This window comes from Melanostigma gelatinosum (genome assembly GCF_949748355.1).
Source record: "Melanostigma gelatinosum genome assembly, chromosome: 8".
Lineage (NCBI taxonomy): Eukaryota > Metazoa > Chordata > Actinopteri > Perciformes > Zoarcidae > Melanostigma > Melanostigma gelatinosum.
Window position 1 is genome coordinate 2,460,481 of NC_136641.1, and position 27,225 is coordinate 2,487,705.

At 42.7% G+C, this 27,225-nt stretch overlaps 1 protein-coding gene across 1 annotated transcript in view; it reads right to left on the reverse strand.

Annotated features, from left to right (window-relative positions):
- Positions 1-3,015: 3,015 nt before the first annotated feature.
- LOC306780768 (myelin transcription factor 1-like) overlaps positions 3,016-27,225 on the reverse strand; it is a gene marked incomplete at both ends in the record, with an annotated part of 120,942 nt that continues 96,732 nt past the window's right edge. Inside the window, 19 exons of the mRNA XM_079273248.1 lie at positions 3,016-3,159; positions 3,321-3,464; positions 5,404-5,507; positions 6,066-6,157; positions 7,676-7,897; positions 8,485-8,565; positions 8,880-8,942; positions 9,424-9,492; positions 9,899-9,961; positions 11,919-12,073; positions 12,685-12,939; positions 15,502-15,689; positions 15,849-16,063; positions 18,517-18,633; positions 18,810-18,900; positions 19,922-20,056; positions 21,264-22,445; positions 25,097-25,494; positions 26,945-27,007. Of these exons, the coding sequence (XP_079129374.1) occupies positions 3,016-3,159; positions 3,321-3,464; positions 5,404-5,507; positions 6,066-6,157; positions 7,676-7,897; positions 8,485-8,565; positions 8,880-8,942; positions 9,424-9,492; positions 9,899-9,961; positions 11,919-12,073; positions 12,685-12,939; positions 15,502-15,689; positions 15,849-16,063; positions 18,517-18,633; positions 18,810-18,900; positions 19,922-20,056; positions 21,264-22,445; positions 25,097-25,494; positions 26,945-27,007 (3,781 nt within the window). The remainder of the gene's footprint in view (positions 3,160-3,320; positions 3,465-5,403; positions 5,508-6,065; positions 6,158-7,675; positions 7,898-8,484; positions 8,566-8,879; positions 8,943-9,423; positions 9,493-9,898; positions 9,962-11,918; positions 12,074-12,684; positions 12,940-15,501; positions 15,690-15,848; positions 16,064-18,516; positions 18,634-18,809; positions 18,901-19,921; positions 20,057-21,263; positions 22,446-25,096; positions 25,495-26,944; positions 27,008-27,225) is intronic.

Consider the following 27,225-nt stretch of genomic DNA (forward strand, 5'->3'; position numbering starts at 1 on the left):
CGGAATCAAAGACATATCTCTATCTGACATGAGGTGCGGCTTGTTTTCGATGGGAACAGCAACAGACAGGTGTGACAATGCTTTGCAGTGCGCCCTCCGGTGGAGCTGAATACTTGAATTGCTCGTGATCTATCAGGGTTTTCACAAGTCAGGACTCAAATGCTGGCATTTTCAACAGTTATTCAGAAAGTGCACAAAGGAGTGTCATTCTACATTGGCTAAGAGCACATTTACAACATGCCTTTGACATCAGAGTCACACAAGGGGATCATACTGTTACACCACAGTAGCTGCAACGAATCACTCAAAGGCAGGTCACACTACAAGTCTCCTACCTGCTTGTTTCAACATCAGAGAGAATGGGCTCATAGCAAGCAGGCCTCACTAGTAACAATACAACAACTGCACAATGTCGCCAAACACTATGTGCAGAACATTATCCAGAGGCATTATCTTTTTTTTAACTATACATGAAGTCACATGACACTTAGCAACAAAGAGCCAACCATCTAGTTATTTGTCAGATTCAGTAGTACAACATACAGTAGATGTTTTTTTTTGACATTTCTGGATCAAGGACAGACATATACAAGAAAAGGAGGAGAAAAAAGGAAAGCTTTAAAAACACTACAGTCGTGTACTGTATCATCAATGACGCCTACTTAACCTTCAGTTTGAGTGAATGGTGTGTTTAAAGCCACAGTTGAGCAGGTCTTAGTGATATTAAATGAGGTGTAACTGCCTCCTATTGGTAACGCCCCTCCCATCTCTTCTCGACAGCTAGTGATCCTCTGTTAAGGTAATACAAGAGAAGAAGAAGAGCAAGTCAACAATTACACTGGAAAAATATATGTATGTTTATATTCATATATATAGCATCTTTAAAATCTATTTATACAGAATGTATATCGAGTGTACTAATGGCCATCTTGGCAGAGAAATAAAGGCATCTGAAACAATCACCGCTCTCTTGATGCCGTGGTCTTCCCGGGACCAGACATTGATACGTTGCAGAAATGCAAAGAATCAGGAAAGAAAGTTTTTTTCTTCTTTTTTTTTTTTTTAGTGGCACTTTGTGCATCTAAAAATTAAAATCTAGAGTAAGGCTACAAGGGTGTGTATGTTTATCTGATAGAAGTTTGTCAAAGGAGGCCATCCTACAGTATCCTCCATGGCTGGATGTGTTGCTCTGTGTGTGTGTGCGTGTGTTTTAGAACCATTCATCCAGCCTGAACCACAGCTGGAATACAGCTCTATGTATGTACCATTGTGCTGATGAAAACAACACATAAGACATAAGAATCCAAAGCAGAACTTAAGCATCTCTTGTACATTACAGAGGTTTGGGGTGAGCCAGTGCTGGCCGCTACAAAGCGCTTCGGAGAGGTAACATTTTGTTTTTTAAAGTAACTTTTCCTGGTTTTCTTTTACCTGACAAAAGCAAACACACAGATGTTGGGGCTCTTTTTGTCTTTACAATCAGCTGCTGGTTTGTCTCAGTATATAAGCCTAAGTAATCAAACAGTGTTTGTATTGATGCCGTTTTCTTTATTTAAATATTAGCAGTGGACCTTTAAGACTAATTGGACTCAACCTTCACATCACGCAAATAAATAACAAAATAAATATACAGCCATATCAGTCAATTTCTTTCATATTCAATAAATAATAAATACATACTTTCATTTCCGCCTCAGCAGTGGGTTTCTGAATGTAGCAGTAACAGAAAGAACACAAACGAAACGGAGAAAAACAAGAACACCAAAAGATAACCGATTTTGTGTAAAATTATCAAAAGACCGTCAGTTATAAAACATCTGCACTTAAAAAGGCTTTTAGAAAGTACTCCAAACAAAATATGCCTCGTCAGTTTTCTATATAGATTCTTAAAATATTGACGTCAGACATCTGCAACTTGCTTTGACCATGATAATCAGTAAGGATGCTGTGTGTGTGTTACAAAACAAAGTTAATAAATAAATTGCTTAAAATAAATAAACGTCAATAACATAAATGGCAATAAGTTACAATTTAAGAGTTCACAAGTTTAAATAATTCATATATAACATTAATTATCGTACCACAAAACTATTCATTAAAATGAAGTGCAATTCCTATGTTGATAAATACTATTGATATGACTAACTGAATTTGAGCCGTGTGCACACTATTTCTATCATTTCACGGTAAAAAATTTAAAAAAAGGAACAAACTATTTATCTTCTGCTTTTTAAAATCATCATGTCAGTTGTCCCATGAAAATAAACAACCTGCACTGTTCCTGGGTCTGTCTTAAGACTTTACCCCTCGCCCATACTAAACCGAGTCAACATTGCACTGTTGACAGCTTTGCCGCAGTAATACCACAAAGCAAACACAAATCCAGTGTAGTGCATGCTTCATATTGCCGGGGTGTGTGTGGTCATGAATCAAAGAGCTCCTGGAGTTGGTGAGCATGCACACAGACACACACACACACACAACACACTGGCCACAGTGTATGCTATAGGGCAGCACGTCCAACTCATCTTTGTCCTCTTCATGTCTCTGAGCTCCTTTAAACAATCCTGTGTTCACTATCCTCCGTGTTCCAGTTGATGTGAAGCGTGAAAAACTGATCAACCGCTCATCCAAAAACAGTTAAGGACACAAAAGAGACAACAGGTAAACATACAGCATATTAAACCCCCCACATACAGTTTCTAGTAGCAGTATTATTCTCTTCCATCCGGTCTGACTGAAGGATCCGGTTCCTCCTCCTAATCCCAGCAGCAGCATGGTGTGGATTTTGGTCCGCGTCACTTTTCCTCTAACAGAGTGCTCCCTGGGTTGATTTATTTTTTTGAAGTTGCCGTTTATTTAAATAACCTGAATTCCCTTTTTGTTTTTGAATCATATTTCAATATATCGTAGAGTATTTCAACATCTCTCCTTCAGCTCCCCGTCCCTCCACCTCCCCTCCGTCACGCTCCGGCGCTTCAGGACAGTCTGCATTCTGTGTGAGCGTGTCGAGCCTCAGACTTTGATGCCTTTCACAGCTTTGTTGATGCTCTCCAGCAGAGCTTTGTTCTCGGGGCTCTGGAAGCAGTCCTTGTTGGTGTACATGTGGGTCAGGGTGCTCACATAGCTGTCGAAGTTCTGCTCGGTGATTGGGTCCTGCTGTGGTACAAACAACAACCAATTGCAACTGAGAAGAGCAGGGAAACCAACGGCTGTGTGCCGGTCACCGCACGAGGTTCAACTCCAAACTTATACATTCAATCAATCGAAGAGGAGTGTGTGAGGGGTCCAGCCCAGTGTGTGTGCGGACAACAACTCACCATGTGTGGCAGGCTGATATTAGCCAGGCTGCGGATCAGGGCGCGGCTGAGGCCGGACAGCTCCATGAACAGAGCCTCGTTCTGCTCCTCAATCATCTTGTTCTCGTGCTCAATGCTCTTCAGGTTCATCTCCATGGAGGAGATCTGCAACACACAGCAGCAGGAGTTCTACATTGGTACCACTTCAGGAATACGGTTGTCTATTAACTAGATAAGTAGTATCTGACGACATTTAAAGAGTAAGCCCCAAACCAACAATAACTGATCATTTGTGTGTGCATCAAGGCCTGATATATATTCTTCCTTTGTGCCATAGAGCTCCATTGTTGCACTGACTCTCATGTCCCACTCTGGTTCATTTTGACTCAATACACTGTCTTGTAGCTTGAAATACTCACTGGAGTATCAAATGTGGATTAATCCGCCGCTGGAAGTAGTCCCAGCCATATAAGGAAATCAATGTTTTAAAAATGAAACGATATATCTGTGAGCCGCTTTTACAGATTTAAATATTCTGGGCAGACCAGGATATGATCATTTAAAATCCTATTGAGGATGCAGTCACAGCTGATTCTGCAAATTATACATTTGAATATGTCAGCTGCCTTGTCTTTTAAAGGGGACATATCCTGAAAAGTCATTGTTTCAGTGCTTATGCACATACATCTGGAGTGTCTAGAGCCTCAAACTGTAAAATAAGACAAACCTGTCAGATTTTTGGGCTGTCTGGATCAGAAAACATGTGATTCAACCAGCCATTCAGATGGGGTTCCCCTTCTTCTGTCACATGGAGGCTCATTAGAATTTTCTGCCCACGACTTAAGAACTACCTTTGTAAAGGTGCCTCATAGTTTTCTCACAAGCCAACCAGAGCAGACTGGGCTTTTTTGGGAAACGGAGTGTTTCAGACAGAGGCTGAAAACAGGCCAATTAAGACAAATGATGTGTTTTTTGAACATTAAAGCATGTAAACATGCCAAATAACAGCCACTCTTGCCATAAGTGATGATTACAAGATAATGGTCAATGCTAAAGTTTCAGTTTAACGGTAGCACAAATGACAAAATAATGTTAACATACGTTTGCCAACATAAGCTACTGTTCATAGCAGATCAAGTAAGGTTGTAGCACCAAAAACCTTGAGTTTATGAAATCAAGCAAGGCTGCGTTCTATTGCTTATGAATTTAGCTTTTCATCAGTGAGAGATATGTTGTTATTTCTTCTTTCAAAGGCTTCATCACTGGACTGAATAACTTTTACATCTGTGATCTTTCAGGAACAAAACCAATGTTAAGGTTAACAGACTCAAGAGAATGAAGTAGTTTAAAGGGATAGTTGTGATGTTTTGAAGTGTGGTTGTATGAGATTCTTTTCCACAGTCAGTGTATTACAACAGTAGATGGAGTTTTAAACAGACATGAGAACCAGCATGGAAACAATGTACTGCTGTAAACGGGGGCAGCAGCTAAATGTATTTTAGACACCTAAGATAATCTGTATCACTTTAAGTGTACTTATAGAATATTTCCACTGCTATACCTGACTGTCAGACAGCCTTTCTGATGGGGAACTGAAGCTGTTGTGTCTATGCTCTCTTCAAAGCCACCAGACACCAGACTCCTTTTCAAAAACAGTTATTTGACCTCGCATAACGCAAGAGTTGCTGGTCTACCGCTGCCATGATCAGTTAGTTTCTTTCTCTGTGTGACTTTGGTGTTTTAATGGGTTAGTTAAGATTCACCAAAGTCACACAGTGGTAGACCAGCAACTCCTGTGTTATGTAAAGTAAAATGACTGTTTTTGTCAATGAGTCATGTGGCTTTAAAGAGAGCTTCAGTTCCCAATCAGAAAGGGCGGTCTGACAGCAAGGTAAAGCAATACCAATATTCTAAATATAATGTACCATGTCTCTGATATAGATATCCATCACAATCATACAACCACACTTCTAAACATCCAAACTATCCCTTTAAGTCTCAAATATGACTCTAAATTGTGCTAAACACATGAGCACTTCTGTCCAGTAACAACTCATCCCATGTTCAGTGATTTACAGGTTCAATTGAAAAAAGAAACACACACCTGAGTCTGCAGGTTGACCATGTCAGCTTCCATTTCATTGTTAGATTCATTGAGGTCGTTGATCTCTTTGTTGAGCTGCTTGATGTCCTCATCGTTGTCCAAAACTAAAAGAGAAGCCAGATACATTAGAATAGAGCAGAATAGAGGCTGGTCTGCATAGCTTTCTGCTGCCCTCTGCATTTTACTTTTTTGAGCCATCTTTGCTCTTGAAACCCAACACTGTAATGAAAAAATAAAGATCCTGTAAGTCAATGAGAAACCTCGTAAAAAGTCATAATTTTGAGAAAGTTTGTCATTATAATGAATTACAGGATCTTTATTTGTTCATCACAGTGGTGGAAATGGGCTTCCATCATTTTGAGATAAAGAGTGTATCACTTTATTTAAATGATATTGTGAGTTTCCTAACCCTCCGTGAGCCTGGACTAGACTCCACAGCTGGATGAACATACTGGAACAGGTTTGTTCCAGTATGGACTGGTCACATGTAAGACACATTTCTACTTTTACTATTGACATCATTTTTTAGTTTTTGTCAAAACACCTGCATTCACTGTTAAGTCAAGAGCTCCAGAAAACAAGGGGGATTGCTTTTACACACGCAGATATACAAAGACCCGCATACAAATCGTTCATAGATTCCTTTTTTCACCACAACTTACCATCACTGGCTCTGAACTTGGTGCTCAGGTAGTCCTCTGTGGGGAACTTAGCCTTCTTCTTAGCGAACAAGGCTCTGGGGCATCCTGAGAGGCTGGAGACAAGTGACACAGGAGGGGGGGGGGGGGTCACTGTGAATCACTGTGGCTTGAGCTATCACATCTCACATCACATCTAAACAGATATGACACTGTAGCTCCCAGTGGACCGTCCATGTGTCGATAATGTCATGATGAAATGAAACATGTTGTTTTTGCTTTAACTTTTCATTATGAAGTAATGTAATGGTTATTGAATAATGACTTTAAATTGGTTCCCCATAAGCCTCGCTTCCACTGAGCAGCTCTGTCTGCCACCAGGTACCAGGAAACCAATGATCCATTTACGGCACTACCAAAACAGGAGGAGAATAGGTAGCTATTCCCCGTTCCAAAAGAGTATTCATGTAAGTTATTTGCAGTCATTATCCTCAGTAGAGGAAATGATGGGCGGTGGAACGACTGACATAACTGTGGAAAACAAAATGCAGTGTTACCAACTCTTCTCCAATAAAAGTAGCTAGCACTAGCTCCAAAGGTTGATAAGTCATCAGATGACATCATACCCTAATTTGCATGACAGGGACATCATCACCCATTCTTAAAGTGTGGTGGTTGTGTTGGTAGCAGCAAAGAGAGGCAGAGACCCCTTAATGTTAGTAGAGGAGCTGTGGACTGAGATTACACATAATGTCCTTCAATATATTTCTTGCTTTTCCCCTAATGGTCTGAATAATACGCTTCATTTGTCCCTTGTGGTAAAAGGGGAAGCCATCAGGTTGTAAGTAAGAGAAATATATGTTCAAACCCAGCATTCAATCAGGAATGTGTCAAATAAAGGAAACAGGAAGCTGTAAGAACGTTGTTTTTTAGTGACTTAAAGAAATAGTTCAATATTTTGGGAAAAATACTTAGTGCACTTATGTTCGTAGATACTACACTTACATCTCACTTGTTTATAGTCCTGTTATCTGTTCGTTTGTGCACTTTATTTAATATTTCACTTTATTTAATATTTCACTTTATTTTATATTTTACTTTATTTTATATTTTACTTTATTTTATATTTTACTTTATTTTATATTTTACTTTATTTTATATCTTTCTGTACATTTTAATGTGTTTCTACTTTGTGTTGATTGTTAAATATTATGCACCACCCATCATGTCAAATTCCTTGTATGTTCAACATACCATGGCAATAAACAGTTCTGATTCTGATTAATGTTGTAGTTAGAAACAGCAGGCGGTTAACAATACTGAACGAAACCTCAGCTCAGTGAGTAAGATGTTCTTGGGACTGTATTGACTTCCTGGAGTTTCATCACAACGAGAAACTTAGTGAGCTTTCAAGGTGCTTGAGCTATACTCAGCGGTTTTCTGTGCTGCAAGCCTGTAGGCGAAGCCATACTTAAAGACTTGAGAGAGGTATCCATATTCTCATCTTACTCTTGGCAACAACAACTTTAAATATTCTCTTTAAAACTATTAGCATCAAACCCGGTCTGAACTCACTGTACTACCTTCTCATGTGGACACCAAAAAGCAGGCATTATAGTTGGTTAAAAGCTTACCTGCGGTGTGTGAGGAAGCTTCCGTTAGCGTGTCCGGAGCCGTCACAACCTGGGGATGGACAAGTAGGCCCCTCTGTCTTGAAGGCCTTCCAGTTGAAGGGGGTGCCATTCAGTAGACCCTCCTTCTGTCTGCGGGCCGCCAGCGGACAGCCGTAGGCGCTACGGTGCGTGGCGTACTTCCCACTGATGTGACCTAAACTGTCGCAGCCAGGCACCGGGCATCTGCAGGGAGCAGAGGACAGGAGGGAAACAAGAAAACAAAACAAAAAGGAGGAGAGGGAGAAGAAGTGATTAAGCAAGGAAAGAAAAAAAGAAAGAGAGTGAGAAGGCACAAAGGTTAGATAAGAAGAATCCAATCATATAAACTGTAGAGAAAGTTGAGAATATTGCAATAAAGGTTTACGTTATATACTTTCTCTACTGGGCCAAATTCGTTTTCTTACATCTGGGTTTGAACATTGAATAATATCATTGATGCAAGAGCTATTAAGGTTCAGCACATGCTGTAATCAACATGCTGTTACATTAACTGTTTTGTGTGCAAATGCAATATGAAGCCGATGTATTTCTTATGTATTGACAATCTCCTCTACGATACTCTAGCATGAACTACATTCAGAGTCAGTATCTGCAGTAAGTGTGTTTTCCCATCAGTAAGGGCCTGATTCAATTTTGGGGGCAGGTCACTACCTCTGCATATGATTCACAGTGACTTTTCTCTCTCTCTGTCTTTTCCTTTTTTATTGCATTTTACTTTTACCGTCAGTCTCGCTAAAAGCAGACATTATGGCTTTCTGAGCGGTACGAACTTTAAAAGCTCGGAGTCCTCCTGGTTGTCCTTGGTAGGAGTTTTAATTCCACTTTTCTTGGCACGCGGGCACCCAGAGATACTGAAAACAGAAAGTATGGAGTTGATAACATAGGGTTGAAAAAAGGTCTGGTGAAGTGATTTCTTGTTAAAGGGAGAGCACATTATAAGGAAGAATAATTTTACAGAGGTTGTTCAACCAAATCACAAACCAAATCAACTCAAAAATGCCCAATATGGCCGGAAATAGGATAATGGATAGGTGTGGAAATGTGTGAGCATGTGATCCCTGTCTAATTCTACCATGAACTGTCACTAGGCCTCTCTGGCTGACTGTGTGTGTGTCCATGTGTGTGTATGCGTTTTGTGTGTGCATTTGTGTATTTTGGTTGTTACCTTCTGTGGGAGGTGTAGTTTCCTGTGATGTGACCTGAGCCGTCACATCCTGGAGTGGGGCATCTAGGAGAGGGCAGAGTGAGGTTTAACATTTAATTCAAGGTTAGCAGAACAACAAACAACACAGATGATTGCGAGTGGAAATGGTATAATGCAGATGAGAGGAATGTTCCGCTTATTCATTTTTGCTCATTTTCTTATTCGCTCTTGAGAGCAATGTCTGTTTTAAATTCACTCTTTTCCATTTCTTTTCCATTTAAACACTTCTTGTATGTATAGTGGGGTGTGAAAAGCCTACTCTCTAGTAAAGTGCTATGTATGCTACAGAATTACTGATTCATTCCCCATTTACATGAATTGATTGAAGTGAAAGAAAGCATAGTCACAGCCAGAAAAAAAAGTGCCATGACAGATGCAGCAGCAGCAGCAGAGGACAAAAGATGAGTTAACGTCAGCAGAATGAGGCATTGTGGCGTTGGATGGCGTCTGTAGCAGTGCATTGAAGTGGCAGTGAAAAGGCAGTGGAGGTGTAGAGCAGACATACTTGAGTTCAGGGGTGTGGGCCGCCATGAGGGACCGAAGGCTCTTATCAGCGAGAGGACACCCAGACAGACTGAGAGGAAGGAGAAAGAGTGAAGGACAGGCAGGAGGAGAGAAGGACGAAAAGAAGGGGGATGAGGAAAGCGAGTGTAAGGGGATTGAAAGGAGAGAGGAGCGAAGAGAAATCAAGAATGCAAGGCATACCAAGGTCATTGAGGAGGAAGAGGACAGACGGCAAGAAGTAAATTACTGATGCATATCAAAGTCAATGACCGTCTTTGCTTGCCGGGCTCACGCTACATTATTGCCTCTGGCATGTCGGTATCAAATAAAATATTTGAATTAGTCGTGGTGCGCCCGCTTTGGGCTCACGTGCTGAGTGGGTGGCAGAAGAGTCTCAGCAGAGCTCACATTTCATAGAAGACTTCATTTAGAGAGCACCAGCATACTTCACCCACAGAGTCAGCAATGGTGCATACCTGCGATGGGACGCATAGTTTCCAGTGATGTGACCACTGCCGTCACAACCAGGTGTAGGGCACCTGGAGAGGGCGAGATACATAGAGAGAGAGCTGTTAGAAAGGACAGAGGGACTGTTTTGAGAATGGATGGCCTACCACTTTGGACTACGAGATGGATTGTCATGAAACAGTGTGGAGAGATTCATGGTCCCCAGAGGATGAATTCAACTGACTTTGATGGTCGCTTGGCGTTTGTGGTTTTGATTATTCCCCTGCTGACGACTAGATAGCACCAATGTTGTATTTCAGCTCTTTCCTTCCATGGTTGAGGCCTTGCTAATCTTTGAATATCGTCAAAATCATTTTACTGGTGGGAGGAGTAAGTCATGTGATGTAATATTGTGACAGTACAAAACAAGCCTCTGTCTTTTTTATGATACCCATAGAAAAGTTTTGTTAACTGCTAATATGAGAATCATATTGAGGGTGATCAATTAGTTTGAACAAAAAGCAACAAAATCCTTTTTTGTAATATGTGAAAGTCAGTGGCGGGCCGTGCATTTTATACCTGGGCCTTCACTGCTGTCATGCACCATATAACCACATTGTGGCGCAACAGCTATTATAAATTTTTAAGGCTGTAACTATGTACGTATTCGTATTAAACCGTTCGGTACAAGTCGTTTGAATAACGCTAAAGCATTTAAAAAATGTAAAAGCCTAAATTCAGGAAAATATAATGTTCTCAGCTGGTCTGGCTGTGAGATCCACTGTCATTCCTTAATGACAAGCCGCAACCCAAAGAGATTATCATAGGATTTTACTTTCACAAATTGAACTTTGAATGTACTGCTCTGCAATGTCTTTCCTCCTCTCAGCACCCTCTATCATGGTGCAACTCACTCGGTCAGAATGCTCATATTTGATTGGCTGAGCTGCATCACGTGATGTGATTCACTACCCATCAGCCTCTGCTGGCTGTTAAGTTTCGTTTCACGATAGTCACGTGCTCACCCACTGACCAATCACAGCACACTCTGCAACTCGCGAGAAAGCTACACGTGAACACTGAGCGGCATGTAATGCTGACGTCATTATAGGCCGGCACGCAGGCTCTGATAGCCAAAGAATACGCCCAACATGTCAAACTAAAGATCTGATTGGTTGAACACTATGACAATCAACAATATCGTCCCCATTTACTTTAACCTGCACTGGCTGCAGGTGAGAGTCTGCAGGCCTCTGCTCTGTTCTACCTAGAGACACAGAGGTGAGATCTGATTGGATAAAAGCTCTACTTAAAACAAGCTGCACTGGAAGCAGAGCAACTGAGGAAGACAGGAGCTGTGCAATGATAAAATAAGATAATGGGAAAATATTTTTATAAATTATAATACATGTAGTGTATTTCAGAAAAATTATTAAATTATAAAATAGATATAGCTTTGTGATTCTGTTTAGGCCAGCAGAGAAGGCCTTGCAGGCCCTGACGGCCCGCCACTGGTGAAAGTGTAAGAATAGGGGGCATCAATGCTAATGTTAGATATCTGAGAAAAAGTATGAACCCCATCATCTAACAGAATAACATCAAAACTAACCAACGGTAGAAATTATTATCTGACCAGCTAACTTTATGTTACGATAATTACATTTTAGCTAGCAATATTAGCATGCGGTAGCAGTGGCTTGAATTATTCTGTGAGCATCTGTGATGATGGTGTGTGTTATGTGACATTTATGGTGCAGTTAAAGTAAGAGCAACGTCAAAACTTGTAATTCATAAGCTAATGTTGTGCATAGATATCAAGTTTGTAAGAAGAAAATGATCCCCGTAACAATCATTTTGAGTTATATTTAATTACCCTATTAATGTGTTTACTTGAGCATACTTCTTGTGTACGTATTATAGTGATATTCAATATATATATGTTTTAGAAGAAAATTGCAGCCATTGTTCTTAAGGGGGCTTGTAACAGTGTTGTAGTTCACACGTTAGCATTGAGCTCAAAGCACAGCAGCCTAAAAGAGTAAGACTTACGAGAGAAGTTCTTTCTTGCTATCCTTGGGCTGGAATTTGACCTTGAAGCTCGGAGTCGTGACCTCTCCTGGGTACTTCCTCTCCTCCAGACAGTCCTGCATCATGTCACAGTCCTCCGCATCAGACGACACAAACGACTGGCCCGTGTGCTCCATCTGAAGAATGAGTCCAAAAAGATGCTTGTAATTCCTCAGTGACCCTTTTATTATTGAAGTTGTACTTATGTGTTGTTGTGTGGATTGTATTAACGTTTGAAGACCATTTGAGTGTTGGATTTCTTTACACATTTGTACACAAGCAAAGCAACTATGCAAACCACCATGTGCACACAAGTCTCCGAACCCTTTTCTATTTTTTGTAGACAAATGACGTTTCCAAATGCAGTGTCCTTATCAAACAATTACACTCAAAGCCCTTTATATTTCTTTTGAAAAAGTTCAAAGGAGTACAAATTAGCATATGCCAAAGTCAGGATGGTGCAATGCACCTGACACACCACCTCTGTTACACAATGCTATGTTTTAACTGTACTGTAACTCTGTGATTTCCCTGAAAATGAATGAATAATAGAAGGAGGAAAAGGAGGAAAGGCAAAGGGATTAGAGAAAGACAAAGTGATGTAAACAAGTACGAGTTTCTGAGTCAAAAAGCTTCGGGGGATTTTGTCTGTTGTTATTTGTGTTGCAATACTTCCTCTGCGACTGCTATCACAGGAAGACGCTGCGTGTCTGGAGCTTGTACTTTAGCTCAGTCTGATTGTACTGACCTCGTCCATTTCCTCCTCCCTTTGGCGGTTGGGTTTGGTGTAATCCAGGGGGCCCTCCCACTCCTCCTGCTTGTAGGTGTGTAGGTTTGGCGTTGTCATCCCGCTGCTTCCACCATGATGGAGTGAGGAAGAGGAAGAGGAGGGGTCTGGGGACCTAACCCCAGGGCTGGTGCCGGACAGGCTGCCCTCTCGTTTGATGGGCTTCTTCATACTCAGGTCCAGGGTGCCGTTCTCATCCACCTCAATGGCCAATTCCTAAAGAAGAGAGAGGCCGTATTGCAACCTCTTCAGTTATGGAGTCCCAAAGCGTTCAACATTAAACCAATACATAAGACACTATGAAATAAATAACCACATGAACAGAGAGAGAGAAACATTCGTAAAATATGAAAACTCACACTATTACTCACATTAGTATCGATTTGCTTTGTGGGATTCACCAATGCTCTCTTGTCTTTGCTCTTCTCTTAAGTAAGAGAACATTTTAGTGGTCAAGAGCACTCTCACCAAAACAACATTGTGTTATCACAGTCAACTAATTGTTTGTCTAACACAAGGAAACAAGTTTAAGATAAAAAACGCAAAAATATCATATCATCAAATTTAGATACGTTTATCAGTATTGATAATGATTGGATAATGAAGCCTATAAAACCCTTGGATGATGTTGGTGTGTTCATCTTCTGAAAGGCTCACATTCTGTTCTTTGATGCTTGTGGATTTTCCTCCAACACCAGTACTGACACTCCAGAAAGTCACATGTTTACTAACTCTATTCAACAGAACCTCTGTTTCACTAATGCTGAAGTTCTTCTTCTTACAGCCTTTTTTGGTGTTGTAATTGTTGGCCATGTGCACACGGCACACCACCCGCCCTTATATAGTGTTTAAGGGATGTTAACTATGCTAATAATACATGCCTTCAATGTATGATGAAGTGAGTTCCATCATTCAGAACGGTGAGAGCTGGTTTGGTTAAGAGTGTCTGATGCATCTGGAGTTGACTTCTCTTATTTCTTCTCTTAACAGAAAATAATAGAAAATACAAGACATTTAGGAGAAGGTTGCTGCCCATTGCGTCTGTACATTCTATTTACTTTCTTGTATTTAACACTGGAAACTTTGGGACTTCGTACATAGTTGGTGTCTGTGAGAAAAGGAAGAGTAACATAGCGAATACACTAATTACGTCTTCAGAAATGTAAATGACTAATGCAGTCTCCTCTGGTGCACTTCAGTGTGAGAAGTAGTCCTGCGTGTTGATGATTGTGATTAATTTAATTACCCTCTTGAGCAGATTCGGTTACAGCGCGACACATACATTAACATACCTACATTTTCCTGAATCACAACATCATATAATCCACAATTGCATTGAGGAGATTCAGACTGAACTAAATTTTCATTTGGTGAAATGATTGATTTTTTCCTGTTTCCGCCCTCAAGCTTGTAGCAAACAAGTATTTATCCAGCCACACAGCAGTTTTCATAGCGCTACATGTTGAAGTTCAGAACACCACATTCATCGCTTAAGCATGCTAGTAATAATATCTGATGCACTCTGGAAATACTTTGCCAACAGCACCAACACCACTGCTGCTCTCTCCGTGCTCTATTATAGTGCTGGCAGGTGAACAGAAGCAGAGTGGTGAGATGAGCCGTGTTTTCAGTATTCATCTAAAATGGCGCTCATAGGAGCTGGTCAAGGGCCAGCAAAATCAAAGGGTTAGGAGGAGAGAGAAAATGGGAACAGTTCCCAGAAATGTCCCTGGTTGATAAGCTCAGTGTTCCAATGTTTCAATATTGGATTTCAACTGGCTCTGACTCTGATTCCAGATCAGTCCCTGGTTGATCGGCGCTGTGATACTGCGCAGTTAAGGCCTGCTTCTGGATCAGTGCCTTGCTGAACAACACCTTGCTATGTTGTGCTGCCAGATACATTAATCTTCACTTTTTATCTCTCTACCACCATGTCAGGAAAGCAAAAAATTAAGAAGCAGTCACTTTCTCTCCTCTGTGAGGCAAAAAGGCTTTTAAAAATCACAATATGGGGGAAGTGGTGCTCCAATTACACCTCCTGTGCACAGAGAGGGGAGAGGAAGAGTGAGAGATAGAGTGGTACAGATGGAGAACAGAGAGAGAAACACAGAGAGGCAGAGAGGAAGAGAGGGAGATAAAAGAGAGTAAAAAAGGATGTGAAAAGAAAATGAAAGAGAGTGGCGGGGGTAGAGAAAGAGAGTGGAAGATCCGTCCGGCAGATAATGAAAAAAGGCTACCTGGTGGCAAAGTAATCCAGGGAACTGGCAGTCAGCCAAATTCAATAACAACATGAAAAGTGTGTGGGATGGAGGGATGAAAGGATGCAAGGATGCAAGAGGACGGGAGAGGTGATGCAACTGCATCTCAACACCATCCTGTAAGCCAATGCCTCCTGATGATATATTCATGCAGAGTTGATGGGGAGAGAATAAATGAGCAAAAGACAGGAGAGGGGAGAGGATGGGGAGAGGGAGAGGAGGGGAGGGAGAGGAGGGGAGCGATGAGGAGGAAAGAGGAGAGGAGAGATGAGAGATGAGGAGGAGAGAGGAGAGGAGGAGGATGGGAGAGGAAGAGGAGAGGCACACCCACTGCCAGAGAAGAGAAGATGGTAAGACTTTATAACTATGAAATCAGCGATCAACAGTTATTTTTGATCTCCGACAAACTTGCCGATGAATGACATATTTCCCAGAGTGTTGTCTTTAATCATAGTTCTTAATAAGTGTTAATTAACATGAAACAAACATGGACATTTATGGATGATGGTCATCTGTTTACCTTATTTTGTGGTTTGGTGCTGAGGTTCTCAGGTTTCTCCCAGCAGCGCGTAGACAGGTTCAGGATGGCAGTGGCAGCCATGTGAGCGGCCTCGGCATCATGGGAGTAGTCGTAGGCCAAGGAGGAGCTCTTCCCGTAACCATGGAGACTGAGGCTCGGTGACGGGGACTTGGGGAATGAGGGCTTAGCTGTAGGAGGACGAGAAGTAAACTTTAGATCAGGTGAACATATAAGTAGGATATAACAGACAAATAGTCAAAAAAAGCTATACTGCACATTATTCGCTTGGTGTGGTAAAGTAATTAAAACTGATAATATTAGATAGATAGAAAAGACAAATCTCTTACTTTTGAAGGCTTTGGGTGACGTTTCGCTGGTGGGCATCTTCGGAGCAAGCATGCGCTTCCCGAACACCTGAGCGTCGAAGCTTGCATAATCGAAGGACACCTTGGAGTATTTCTCCAGCTCCTTGGCCAGGTTGGCGCGAGGCGTGGCGGGCCCCATGTTGGGCCTGTAGCTGCTGTACTGAGGCACCTCCAGCTGCTTCACAAAGCACATGGGCCTGCGAGGAGGAAAGGGAGAGCGAGAGGATGTCAGGGTAGGGCTGGTTTGGGGGGGGGGGGGGGGGGGGGAGTTAAGAGGGAAAAGGGAAGGGGATTTTTACGAAATAAAGTAGAAAGTGGAATAGAATAGATAAGGAGAGATGGGATATAAAAGAGGATCGACGCCATAAAGAGTCACACAATTGACACAAAAAACAAATAAAAGAAGGAGAAAAAAGAATCGGAGAAGGAGAGAGGGAGGTAGAGCGACATTGAGAGAGTAAAGATAGGGGCAACGGTGTACTTAGCAGGAGAGCAGCAGGATTAAAAGCTCTGTTATCAGCAGAGGGCACATTTGCATGTTGTACAGCATAGAATTTATGAGCTTTAAGCCATCTCGTTTTCCTGGAGAGCCTGGGCTTTTGTCAGACCTGTTGGCGTAAATCCACTGATAGCTGGGGAGAGGCAGAAGGGTGGGGGGAGAGAGACAGTAGAGAGGAGGAAAGGAGAGGGGGATGAAAAGAGGAGGAGTGGTGACAGAGGGAGGCTCTACCCCCTCCAGCCCCTCTGGCCCAGCCCCTTTTTTTCCTCCTCTGCATCCTGTATCACTGACGCCCACATCTCAGTGTGTGTCCAAACATATGCCCATTAATAAACTCCAGTACATGACTGGGCCTGTAGTCACACTGCTGTCAGGGTGGCCTTCTCACAGTCGTACAGCAATGATACATGCTCACATCTGGGGCAGTCCAAAAGAGGATTTTCATGACTGTCAAAACTTTCTACCACTGATCACAGGGGATTTCTTTTCTTTTTATTTATTCAACATGGATTCCATTAGAACATGGATCGCATGGGGAGTTCTTCAGCCCCATATATAACAGCCAACCAAGCTCAGTTTAATAACAATCTGAGGAGGAAAAACAAAAGAAAGTCTTATTATGTTTTAATCCTCTGTGCTTTGTCCGACCACTGATGAGGTTTTCCTCAAGGAAAGCAATTATTTTTCCTATCCGCCTCGCAATGCCCCTGTAACTTGCATAATTAGCTTATCGGCTGCATTATTAATTAAAATACCAACGAGGAAGAGCGTGGACTTCGCATAGTACCAGTGTCTGGTTGGTGTTAATTATCATTCTTCAGGCCGTGATCACGGCGCCTGACCAGCTGGGGAGATGAATGGGGATAAAGAGATCTCAGTGTCTGAGGTGATGATTCACACTGAATGCTTCAAGACTTCCTCGCTATATCGAGCCATTCACAGGCCAGCTTTACCTGTCGTCGTGAGGGGCCCACTACCCAAGGTCAGGATTGTCTCATGTGGTTTGCTTGTGGCTCAGTAGTGGAGGAGCTAACCTTGAGACAGACTCAACAGTGTGGGGCTTGGATTGGAGGAGACAGCTTCTATGTATGTGAAAGGTTCATTATGCTCAGATGCGGTACGGATACATATGTTTTTTGTCATTCACTATCTTATCTATGAAGCCTCAAATCCAACAAATGACTGTTAAGAAGTGCTTAGTTTATTTGACATAATGAGATTGGAGGTAAATCATACATCGAAAACACATCGAAAAAAAATATGTAAATGACACAGCCTGGTCTCTTAAATATGTCGTCCCATACAACAAAATTGCATCGTTAATTACGTTTCCAGGAAGGCGTGTTTTCAAGCGTAGTTTGTCTTTGACGTATCATAAACACGTTGGTTATCTGCAGACGTCCACATAGGGAGGAGTTTGTGGTCAACGCATGACTTTAACCCAGGAAACCTCTGTTTGTGTGAAACTAAACATCAACGTTGATTTAGTTTAATTTACGTCCTTAAGTTAAATAACATGACAAACGTTCTTATCTTACGGCAATTCCTGATGTTTTTACTAAACCTAGCCAAGTAGTTTACCGGTAGTTGCGTTTTAGTTTTGTTGAAATTTACAAAGTTAATCATGTGTTAAAAACTGCGTCCGTAATCTGGGAGGAAACGTGTTGCCCTCGAAACGTAATTAAGAATGCAGCGTAGTTGGTATGGAAATGTCATTTTGTAGGCGACAGGGTTGAAGGACAACACAATGTAATCCAAGACATGTTTCCATTGTGGTTCCTGCTAAAGAGAAGAGTGTCCTTAAAAAGAAATACCTTCTATTGTACCTGTGGTACCAATCAAAGTGTCACTGTGGCCTGAACAGAAGGAGGTACAGCTGAGGTAAAGGACTTTTTTAAAAGCCTTTTTCTTTTTATCCACTGATTGGAGGTATGGTTAAAGGGCAAGTATAAAGCGTTATATTTCTGTTAACACTCCATTTTAATTATCTAATTAACAGTTTATTAATTCATGTATTCTGTTTTTGACTCGTCTGATAACCTTTTTTCGGCATTGGGGCTCCATACTTATCTAATATAACAGGACAGGACTGTAAAAATAACGATTTAAAAGACCGTAAGTATATAATAGGATACTTTTCTGATGGCCCACCTTAACACTCTGTCGTTCGGACTTCCTTTGAGGTGCTCGCTGCCGGGCTGAGAGAGATGCTGCTTATCATGGCCCTTGGACAGCTTTTCTGCAGCAGCAATGGGGCATCCAGAAAGACTGGAGGAGGAGACAAAAGATGTTGCTGACCATGTAAATCTGCATCACATTGATGTGGACTGACACATCCCTGCATATATGAATATATGAGCTTGCAAATACACAAAAGGGAAATCAAAGACACACTTAACCACAAATACAGATCTGAACAGATACTGTAATGTATGCATGAATACCTGCGGTGTGTGTTACGGTTGCTGTTAACATGGCCCTGACCGGTGCAGCCAGGGGTTGGACACTTCAGCACATTCTCATGCATGGCCAGAACTGAGGAGAAGACAACACACACACACACACACACACACACACACACACACACACACACACACACACACACACACACACACACACACAGGGTCAGAGAAAATCCAGAACTTAATCCGAACTATTTAATAAAACACATTTTCATGTAAGGGACTGTATGTAAATAATTTGGTCGGGGTGAAGGGTTGAATCTTATTATTTCCTTTTATTAAAAGCCAAGACACACTCCAGCATTATAAATATTCCCCCTCCTCTCGACGATGGCAAACATAACAAAATGTTCAATGTTCCAGCTCCTGTCTATGTTTTTGAATAAAAACCTGCCCAAAAGCAGTAACTAGTTCTAATGAATAAGTGAACCGCTCCACTGTAAGAAAAAATGTAATATTATAAAATATAAATCTGGAATGAGAAAAACATTAAGACCATTTCCTGCTCTTCCAAAAAAATATGTTTATCCTCATCAGCAATAAGACTTCCCCTGCCCCTCCTAATAGGGTTAGGATGGTCCCAAAGTAAAAATACCAGCAGGAATAGGAAGTGAACCTTAATCAGAGAATAGCAGGGAACTGGGCATTAAATGGACCTGTAGTCATGGCTACAGGAAGGTGGCCTCTGACATTAATGTCTGGGGAGATGTGGGAAAAACGCTGTACCACTGTAGATTCCTATCTGCATAGCTTTAGAGAACAAAGCCAGTGAACCAAATCCAAACATGTCATTTCAATTTTGATAGACTGTTAACCTTTTTTACCTGTCAACTTTGACATGGTTGTCTGAGTCCTCTAGCAGCAGTATGTACAATGGTGAAGACCGAATAGCTCGGTTATATCAAAAGCCTCAAAGTGAGATATTTAGCAGAAAAAACACATGAACCGTGATTAAACTGGTATTACAGTAATCGATGTCTAACTCCATAGTGAGGAGAGGTGGTGTGCTTCTGTCACCGTCACGCCGCCCTTTCTTTTCACTTGTCTTCTCTCTGTGCTTATTTTCATCTGCTAAGCAGCTGAAGAACACTCACTCTCTGGGGGGATCCTGTCCTTGTGCGGACAGCCTGACAAGCTGCGGTGGTGGGGGTAAAGACCGGTCACGTGACCCGTCCCATCACACCCCGGGGTGGGACACTTGATCTCCCTCTTCTCTGGCCTACTGCTCTCTGGATAGAGGAGGAGAGGAGAGGAGAGGAGAGGAGAGGAGAGGAGAGGAGAGGAGAGGAGAAAGTGGGATGAATAAGGAGGACAAAGGCAAGTGTTTAATGCCATCAGGCTGAGCATGAAATCTAGACATATTTCAGACAACTGTAGAAAAGCGACACCATCTGTACCTGCTCCTTGTGTCTTACGTATCGCCGTAAATGCAAGAGGGGTTGTGTGCCTTCGTCTAAATGTGATTTGAGTGTGTTTATTTTTAAACGCTCCCAAGGATGAAATACTATCCAATGAAAGAAATATTGCAGCTTTTTCAAAGTTAACCCGAAACAAAGTCGACCTACTTATCCTGTACGCTTTGATGATTTTCCACTCTTCCAAGGATCTTGTTGGGATCTCGGACAAAACAACACCTGAAAATCCATCTGGGGGAAATCATGCTACTAAGATTTACACATAATTAAAGATGCCTACTGAGCCCTGCTGCTACTTGTAGTGAGCCAGCCAGAATCAGCGGCACTGTGACTGGAGAGAGGAGTAAGGACCAAGAGGATGGTTCGATGCTCTATTGGCCTTCAAATTGAATGTTAACGAGACATGCATCTCCCAATTAGCGTTGAGCAGAACAGGAACGTCACCACGGGAGGGAGTTGAGGCCAAGGAGAGGGCAGATACTAGCAATCACACTGCTGCTATACTGCGAGGAGCATGACAAGTGGGCACCGTGCCAACTGTGAAATACAAGGCCCGAACACATTCAGCATGTAAACAAACAGTGAGTGTGGAACAACCTGCGCTCCTCTCCTCTCTCTTCCTCTCTAACACGTGTTGTCATCTCTCTCGCTGTTGTCCCTTCTCACCCTCTCTTCAAGCACTTCCTCTCCGCTCTTCATGGAAGTCTATTCAGCTGGAACCACTTCATCCATATCACTACGGAGGGGAGGATCCGTGACTCATCCTCTGTTTATTTGGTACACTGTGTTTGTTAGTGCGCTCTGCTCAAAACATTTAGTTCAGCACACGACACCTTGTGCTGGTTTAGAACATTGTTTTCTGTGCGCTCATCTACGTGTGTCCAAATACGTGGCCCCATCGCTTCTGTGGAACGGACAGGTGGTCTTGTGTGTTCAGGCCTAAATAAAGAGGACTAAATGTTCCTGCCTCAAGCCCCTTTCATGTGTACATGTTGTAGCTCTGCTCTTAGCTCGGCCCTACCTTTGCTGAAGTAGCTCTTGCGGATGACGTCAAGGTGCTTTGGCCTGTCATCCATGGTGAAGTATCGCTGGTGGTGGATATCTGGGGCGCGGAGCAGCTCCCTGGGCCCGGCCGGCTTCACCTGCTCCGCCTTCAGGGCGATGGCTTGCTCCAGCAGGCCCAGGTTCCCTCGGGTTATGTCAAACATCTCCGACTCGTCCGTCACCGTGGAACGCTGCGACAGGCTGTCTTCATCATCGCGCTCGTCGTCCCCATCCACGTCGTCAAAGTCTCTCTCCTCTGACCTATCTGATCGCACCTCGATAATGTCGGGAGAGGTGGAGGACAGGGCTTTGTGGATCTTATAGTTCTCACCTCTGAGGTTGGGGAAGTAGTCCTCCAGTGGACTGACTCTGTGCGAGCTGTAGCTTAAAGGAGGGCTAGCCTTGTAGTTCTGAAGCGGGCTAGGTTTATGAAAGTCATATTTGTCAAGTGGACTGGCCCTGTTGGTGTTGTAGTTTTCTAGGGGACTGGCCCTGTGGTCCTCGGCCTTGATGCGTGTTCCCTGAGCTGCTGTGGTGCTGGTGTTGTTCCGGATGGCGGTTGGCACATCAGAAATGGGCAGAATGTGGTTCACCTCTTCATCTTTCTCCTCCTCCTCCTCCTCCTCCTCCTCCTCCTCTTCTGGAGTGCCCCGGCTTTGCTGTGCTGGCCCTGCAATCTCTTCCTCCTCTTCCTCCTCCTCCTTGTCATCTTTGATCTGTTCATGGCGAACATCTTCAGTCAGATATTGGTGGTTCTCTTGGATCACATTGTTGCTCCTGTCTAGGCACTCTCCTTTCTCATCTTCTACCTCCTCCTCCAACTCCTCTTCCTCCACTTCAGCTGCCTCCTTCTGCAGAGCAGATGCCTCTTCTGATGCTTGAACCCCGCGTGCCACCTCCTCCTCTTCCCCCTCATTCATGCCCCCTTCCTGTTCGTCCTTAACTTCTTCCCCCCGTTCGGCTGCCACAGTGACATCCTCCTCAGTCTCCACGGCAACAGGCTGCTGAATGGCCACGGTGGGGGCATTGTTGTCGGAGAGGCAGCCGAGGTGGAGGAGAGAGTTGGCCACCTCCTCTGCGCTCTGAGAGGGAGACTGGCACTCCTCAGTTGCAGGTGGCGCTGCTCCAAACTCCGGCTCGATGATCACACACTCTTCCTCTGTGGAAGCAGATGAAGAGGTCAGAGCAGTGATACCCAGGAAAAAGTGAGTCACGCAGTGAGCTAAAGCTATTGTCAGCAATGTGTTCACTGGCCTCACCTCCCTGCTTGCTAAGTCATTCACTGAGAAATAAAAACACCTGATGTGACAGTGTGGAGATGTAAAGCAGCTTGTAGAAGCAGAAAGACATTAACTCCCAATGTCCCCTAGTGGTCAATAAGAGGAATGGCAACTCACCTCCTGTAATATTATACCTTATAATAATATATGCAGGTTATTTAAACACGTGATAACCCGCTAAAAAATAGCTCACAGCTGATGTTAACTAGCTCTCCTCCTGATGATTTAAACACAGATTTGTTCTTCACGATGTAGCATTATCAGGGAAAAAACACTTGCCATGTTATTGCACACTTCCTAAATGCTCACTGCATTGCATGTGATGTGGCTCAATGACTTTCATGCCCTGGATGGAGAATCTCAAGCAGAGCCACACAACCACCAACAAAAGGTTTCACAAATGAAAAAGGTTATGTTAAATCATACACAATAAAGGTAGAGATTAAACTCTATCCTAATTGTTCATCAAAGGAAACCTTCATCAAAGAACCTTCATCAAAGAACTGCAAATAATATTTTATCACTGATTAAAGGAGCACTAAAAGGAATTTAGCACTTCTGAGCACCAATCAGCTTGTGAAAACAGTTATGTCTCTGGAGGAGCCTTAAAAAATAAAAAAAACATACCCTGATGATGTCATAGTGATGTTATCAAGGATATCTTGGTTAAGGCTTGAGACTTCATGTTTTAACAGAAGGGCTGCATTACTAACTGGAAGACTGGAGTTTGGAAGAGATGGGCATTTCAGAAGCAGTGAGGATCTAAAGAGGGATGCTGTTGAGTTGCTTTATGGGAAATGTAGGACCCATCCTCAGGATGTCTTAGGCCCAGCTGCTTCGATTTTGGACCATTCACACAATATGCCTCGTGTGACTTCCTTAACTTTATAGAAGTGCAATACTTAATCACTGGAGTACCCTTTAATCTCTCGATTCTTTTTATGATCAATCCAGTTAATCTCTAAATGTTGAAAAAACACTACTCATTGTCACCAAAGGCCCAAAGGGGTGAGTTTATACATCTTGTTTTGTTCGATTAACAGTCCAAAGCCCAAAGATTATTAATTTACGGTGCTGTAGAACGGAGTAAATAGCAAATGTTCAAAGCTGGAACCAGTTTGTCATTTTTTATAGCTGAATAATCTTTCATGGTTTATATCAGTGGTGGGCCGTCAGGGCCTGCAAGGCCTTCTCTGCTGGCCTAAACAGAATCACAAAGTTATAGCTATTTTATAATTTTTCTTAAATACACCACATGTATTATAATTCATAAAAAATATTTTTCCCATTTTATCCAATCAGATTTCACCTCTGTCTCTAGGTAAGAAGAGAGGCTGGATGCCTGCAGACTCACAAGTGCATCCATGTGCACTTTAAGTGAATGGGGATGATATTGTTGATTGTCATAGTCTTCAACCAATCAGATCTTTAGTTTGACATGTTGGGCGTATTCTTTGACATGTCAGAGCTGCTAGCTGGCCTACAACTACGTCAGCATTATGTGCAGCTCAGTTTTAAGGTGCAGCTCTGTAATGAGGTGCAGCGTGTGCTGTGATTGGTCAGTAGGCGAGCTTGTGACTATTGTGAAATGAAACTTAAAGTAGCCATCAGAGGCTTAGTCGGAGTAGTAAGAGTTCAAATTGAAAGATATGGAAGAAATTATGACATTTTTTGCATTTTGCTTGCTGTAGCTTTGTTGTTTTCATCACTCAATGGCTGAAGGAGGAGGAGAAACGGATTCGTGAGTTGGGATTTAACCGTGGGATTAAACTCTTTGTCAACAAAGAAAGGAGGATCTTCTTTAAGTGAACAGCATTTGGTAAGATAACTGCGTTTGTATTTTTACAGCTCATATCTGAATGGCCCTCGAGTGTGTAGCAGAATGCGTGTTCCGCTGCAGGTCTGCTAGATTGATTTGTTGCTTTGTTGTCATGTGAATATATGTGAGTGGTTCTTGTGAGTTTGTTGTTGTCATTGTGTCAATTATATAGATTTGGATTATATGCATTGTCCGTTAATTACGAAGCATATGTCATGCGCATTGTTTGTTAAGCGCGTTTAGCGTAGCCTCCCAGAACACACACGGTGCCTCAGCTGTCTTTTGTTTTTGTTTTTTTTGTTTCGGGTTCAGAGGTCACAGCCCGTTGTCTCCTACGTGAGCGCAGTCCACCGAAAACATTATATTTCCCACAATTTAAGCTTCTGCATTTTCCAAATGTACTAGTATTATTCAAACGTATTGTTCGGTTCGTAAGCCTGCTACCGAATGGTTTAAAACGAATACGTGTATTGTTACACCCCTAGAAACAAATAAGCGTAGTTTGCATATTGAGGTTATTAGGAGGTGTTTCAGCTGCACGACAGCACTGAAGGCCCAGGTATAAAATGCACGGCCCGCCACTGGTTTATAGACATAGAGGATTGGTTGAAAAGCTGCTGAGTTTAGAGGTAGATTTTCCTCATCGGTGAAGAATAGCAAAGATGACTGTGGTTAATATGAGCTGGTTGGTCTCAAGTAGAAAAAGCTCACCTTCATCTGCAGTGAATGTGTTCTCCTTCTGATATACTTCTTCTTCTTCCCTCTCCTCTTCTTCCTCCATCTGTGTCTCCTCCTCCTGTCTATTTGTCTGTCCATCCTGAGTCAGGTCTTTTGTCATCTCCTCTATAGCTGCCCCCCTCTCGTCCTCCTCCTCCTCCTCCTCCTCCTCCTCCACCTCCTTGGTCTCTCCTGCTGTCTCTCCATCATTCTCTCCCTCGCCTTCAGCCTCGCTGCTGGTGTCACTCTCTGCGCTGAAGCCCTCGTCCAGGGCCATTTTCAGGGGGTGGGACTTCTTCTTGGAGGCGGGCCGCTCTGTGTCCTGCTCTTGCTCCTGGTCGGCTTCTGCTTCCTCTAGACGGCGCTTTCTGGCTATAGGGCAGCCCAAAATGCTAATGGTGGGAGAAAGAAGAGAGAACAGAGACAACAGGATCATGAATACCAAGCAGGGTTGTAATCGGAAGTCCCAAACACCTCAAACATCTAATAAAACTTCATGCACCTCATCGTGTCCATGGGGGACATCAAACAGCATGACGGAGGGTGTTTGTGTGTTTTGACATGAAGAACGATGGAGAGGTGTTTTTGGAGAGTATGAGTCAACAAACGTGGCCTGGGGGGGCGGGCTCACTCAGAAATCACAAGAGATCGCAGCCAATTGACTGGAACGTTTGATGAACAACTTGTATGGAGAGGCGGGCGGGCGAGGCAGTAGAGGGTGAAATCCAATAAACTCCCTCTTACTCTCACCTGGGAGATGCCGAGAGAGATTGGGGGACGATCTATAAACAAAGTGCATCTGAAATTGCCTGCTGAACGAATACACATGTAAACAGATAGCTAATATCTGCCCCTCAATAAAGAGGAGTCACAAGCCAGTGAGCTTCCCCGAGTCTCGCAAGGACTCTGAGGGTGAGCGATACAGAAGAGGAGGGAGGGAGAATTACGCGCCAATAAAACCTGAAGAAATCACGTCTCACTGCTGTCCACTGAAAACTTTATTACTTATAGGTTTAGATTTGGAGGCTCTGGGAGTTTCTGTGCAATCTCAAAAACAGATATTCTCTAATAGTCTAATCTCAAACTCTAAAATATGTGGATTCTATCCTTACGTCTTGTTTATTTTTTGCAAAAGAAACTTGTCTTCAATCACAACATAAACTTCAGGGGTCCAAATAATTACCACAATAAATCTGAAAATAAATATTTCTGCTTTACAATGTCCTATTTTATCTTCTTTCTTTTTTAGATTTTGTCAAATTTTACAACTAAACACACTAAATATGAAACTGTTTTTATGACTGTGACTCTGCTTTGAATTGGTCTCAGTCTTGACTTGAATTTAGCGGCCTTGCTCTCGATTACATCCTATCTTATCTGAACATCAAGACCGGGAACAGCTAGCCTGCAAGTGACTTCCTGGAGTCTTGCCATAACTGTGAGTGATGTAGTGATGGAGGCCAGAGAAGGCGCTGCACCTGGACAAGAAATAGTCTGGTACAAAACAAAGAGTTGTATTTGTCTTTGTGTGGTCCTTAGTGGGTGGATTCTGTCACCTTTGGACAGAGACAGATAGTCAGTTTAATGCTGAGCTATGCTAACTGGCTGCTGGCTGTAGCTTCATAATTAGCACAGACATGAGAGCGGTATCGCTCTTATCATCTAACGCTCGGCATGAAAGCAAATAAGCGCATTTCCCATAATGTCGAAGTGTTCCTTTTAAAAAAAATCAAGGCATCAGGTTTGTATTTTCAACAAAGCAGATGTTGTGTGGCAGAGAGGACGAGGACAAACAGACAGAGAGGAAGGACGGACAGAGGGTGGGTTTTTAATCTGCCCTACCTTCTGTGTCGTGAGTATCTCCCACTGATATGGCCAGAGCCATTGCATCCAGGGGTGGGGCAGCTGGATGGGATGGATGGAGGTTAGAGATATGTTTAAGACAGGGTGCATTTTAGTCCCTATGCAGAGGCCATGATAACCACAGGCAATAAACAAAGCAAATCAAGAAAACAAAGCAAAGACATGCAAACTGAGCACACACATGCACAGAGATGCCCCCCCCCCGACCATCCATCAGACACACATATGCATGAATGCAGGTGGCATCAAGCCGTGCAGAA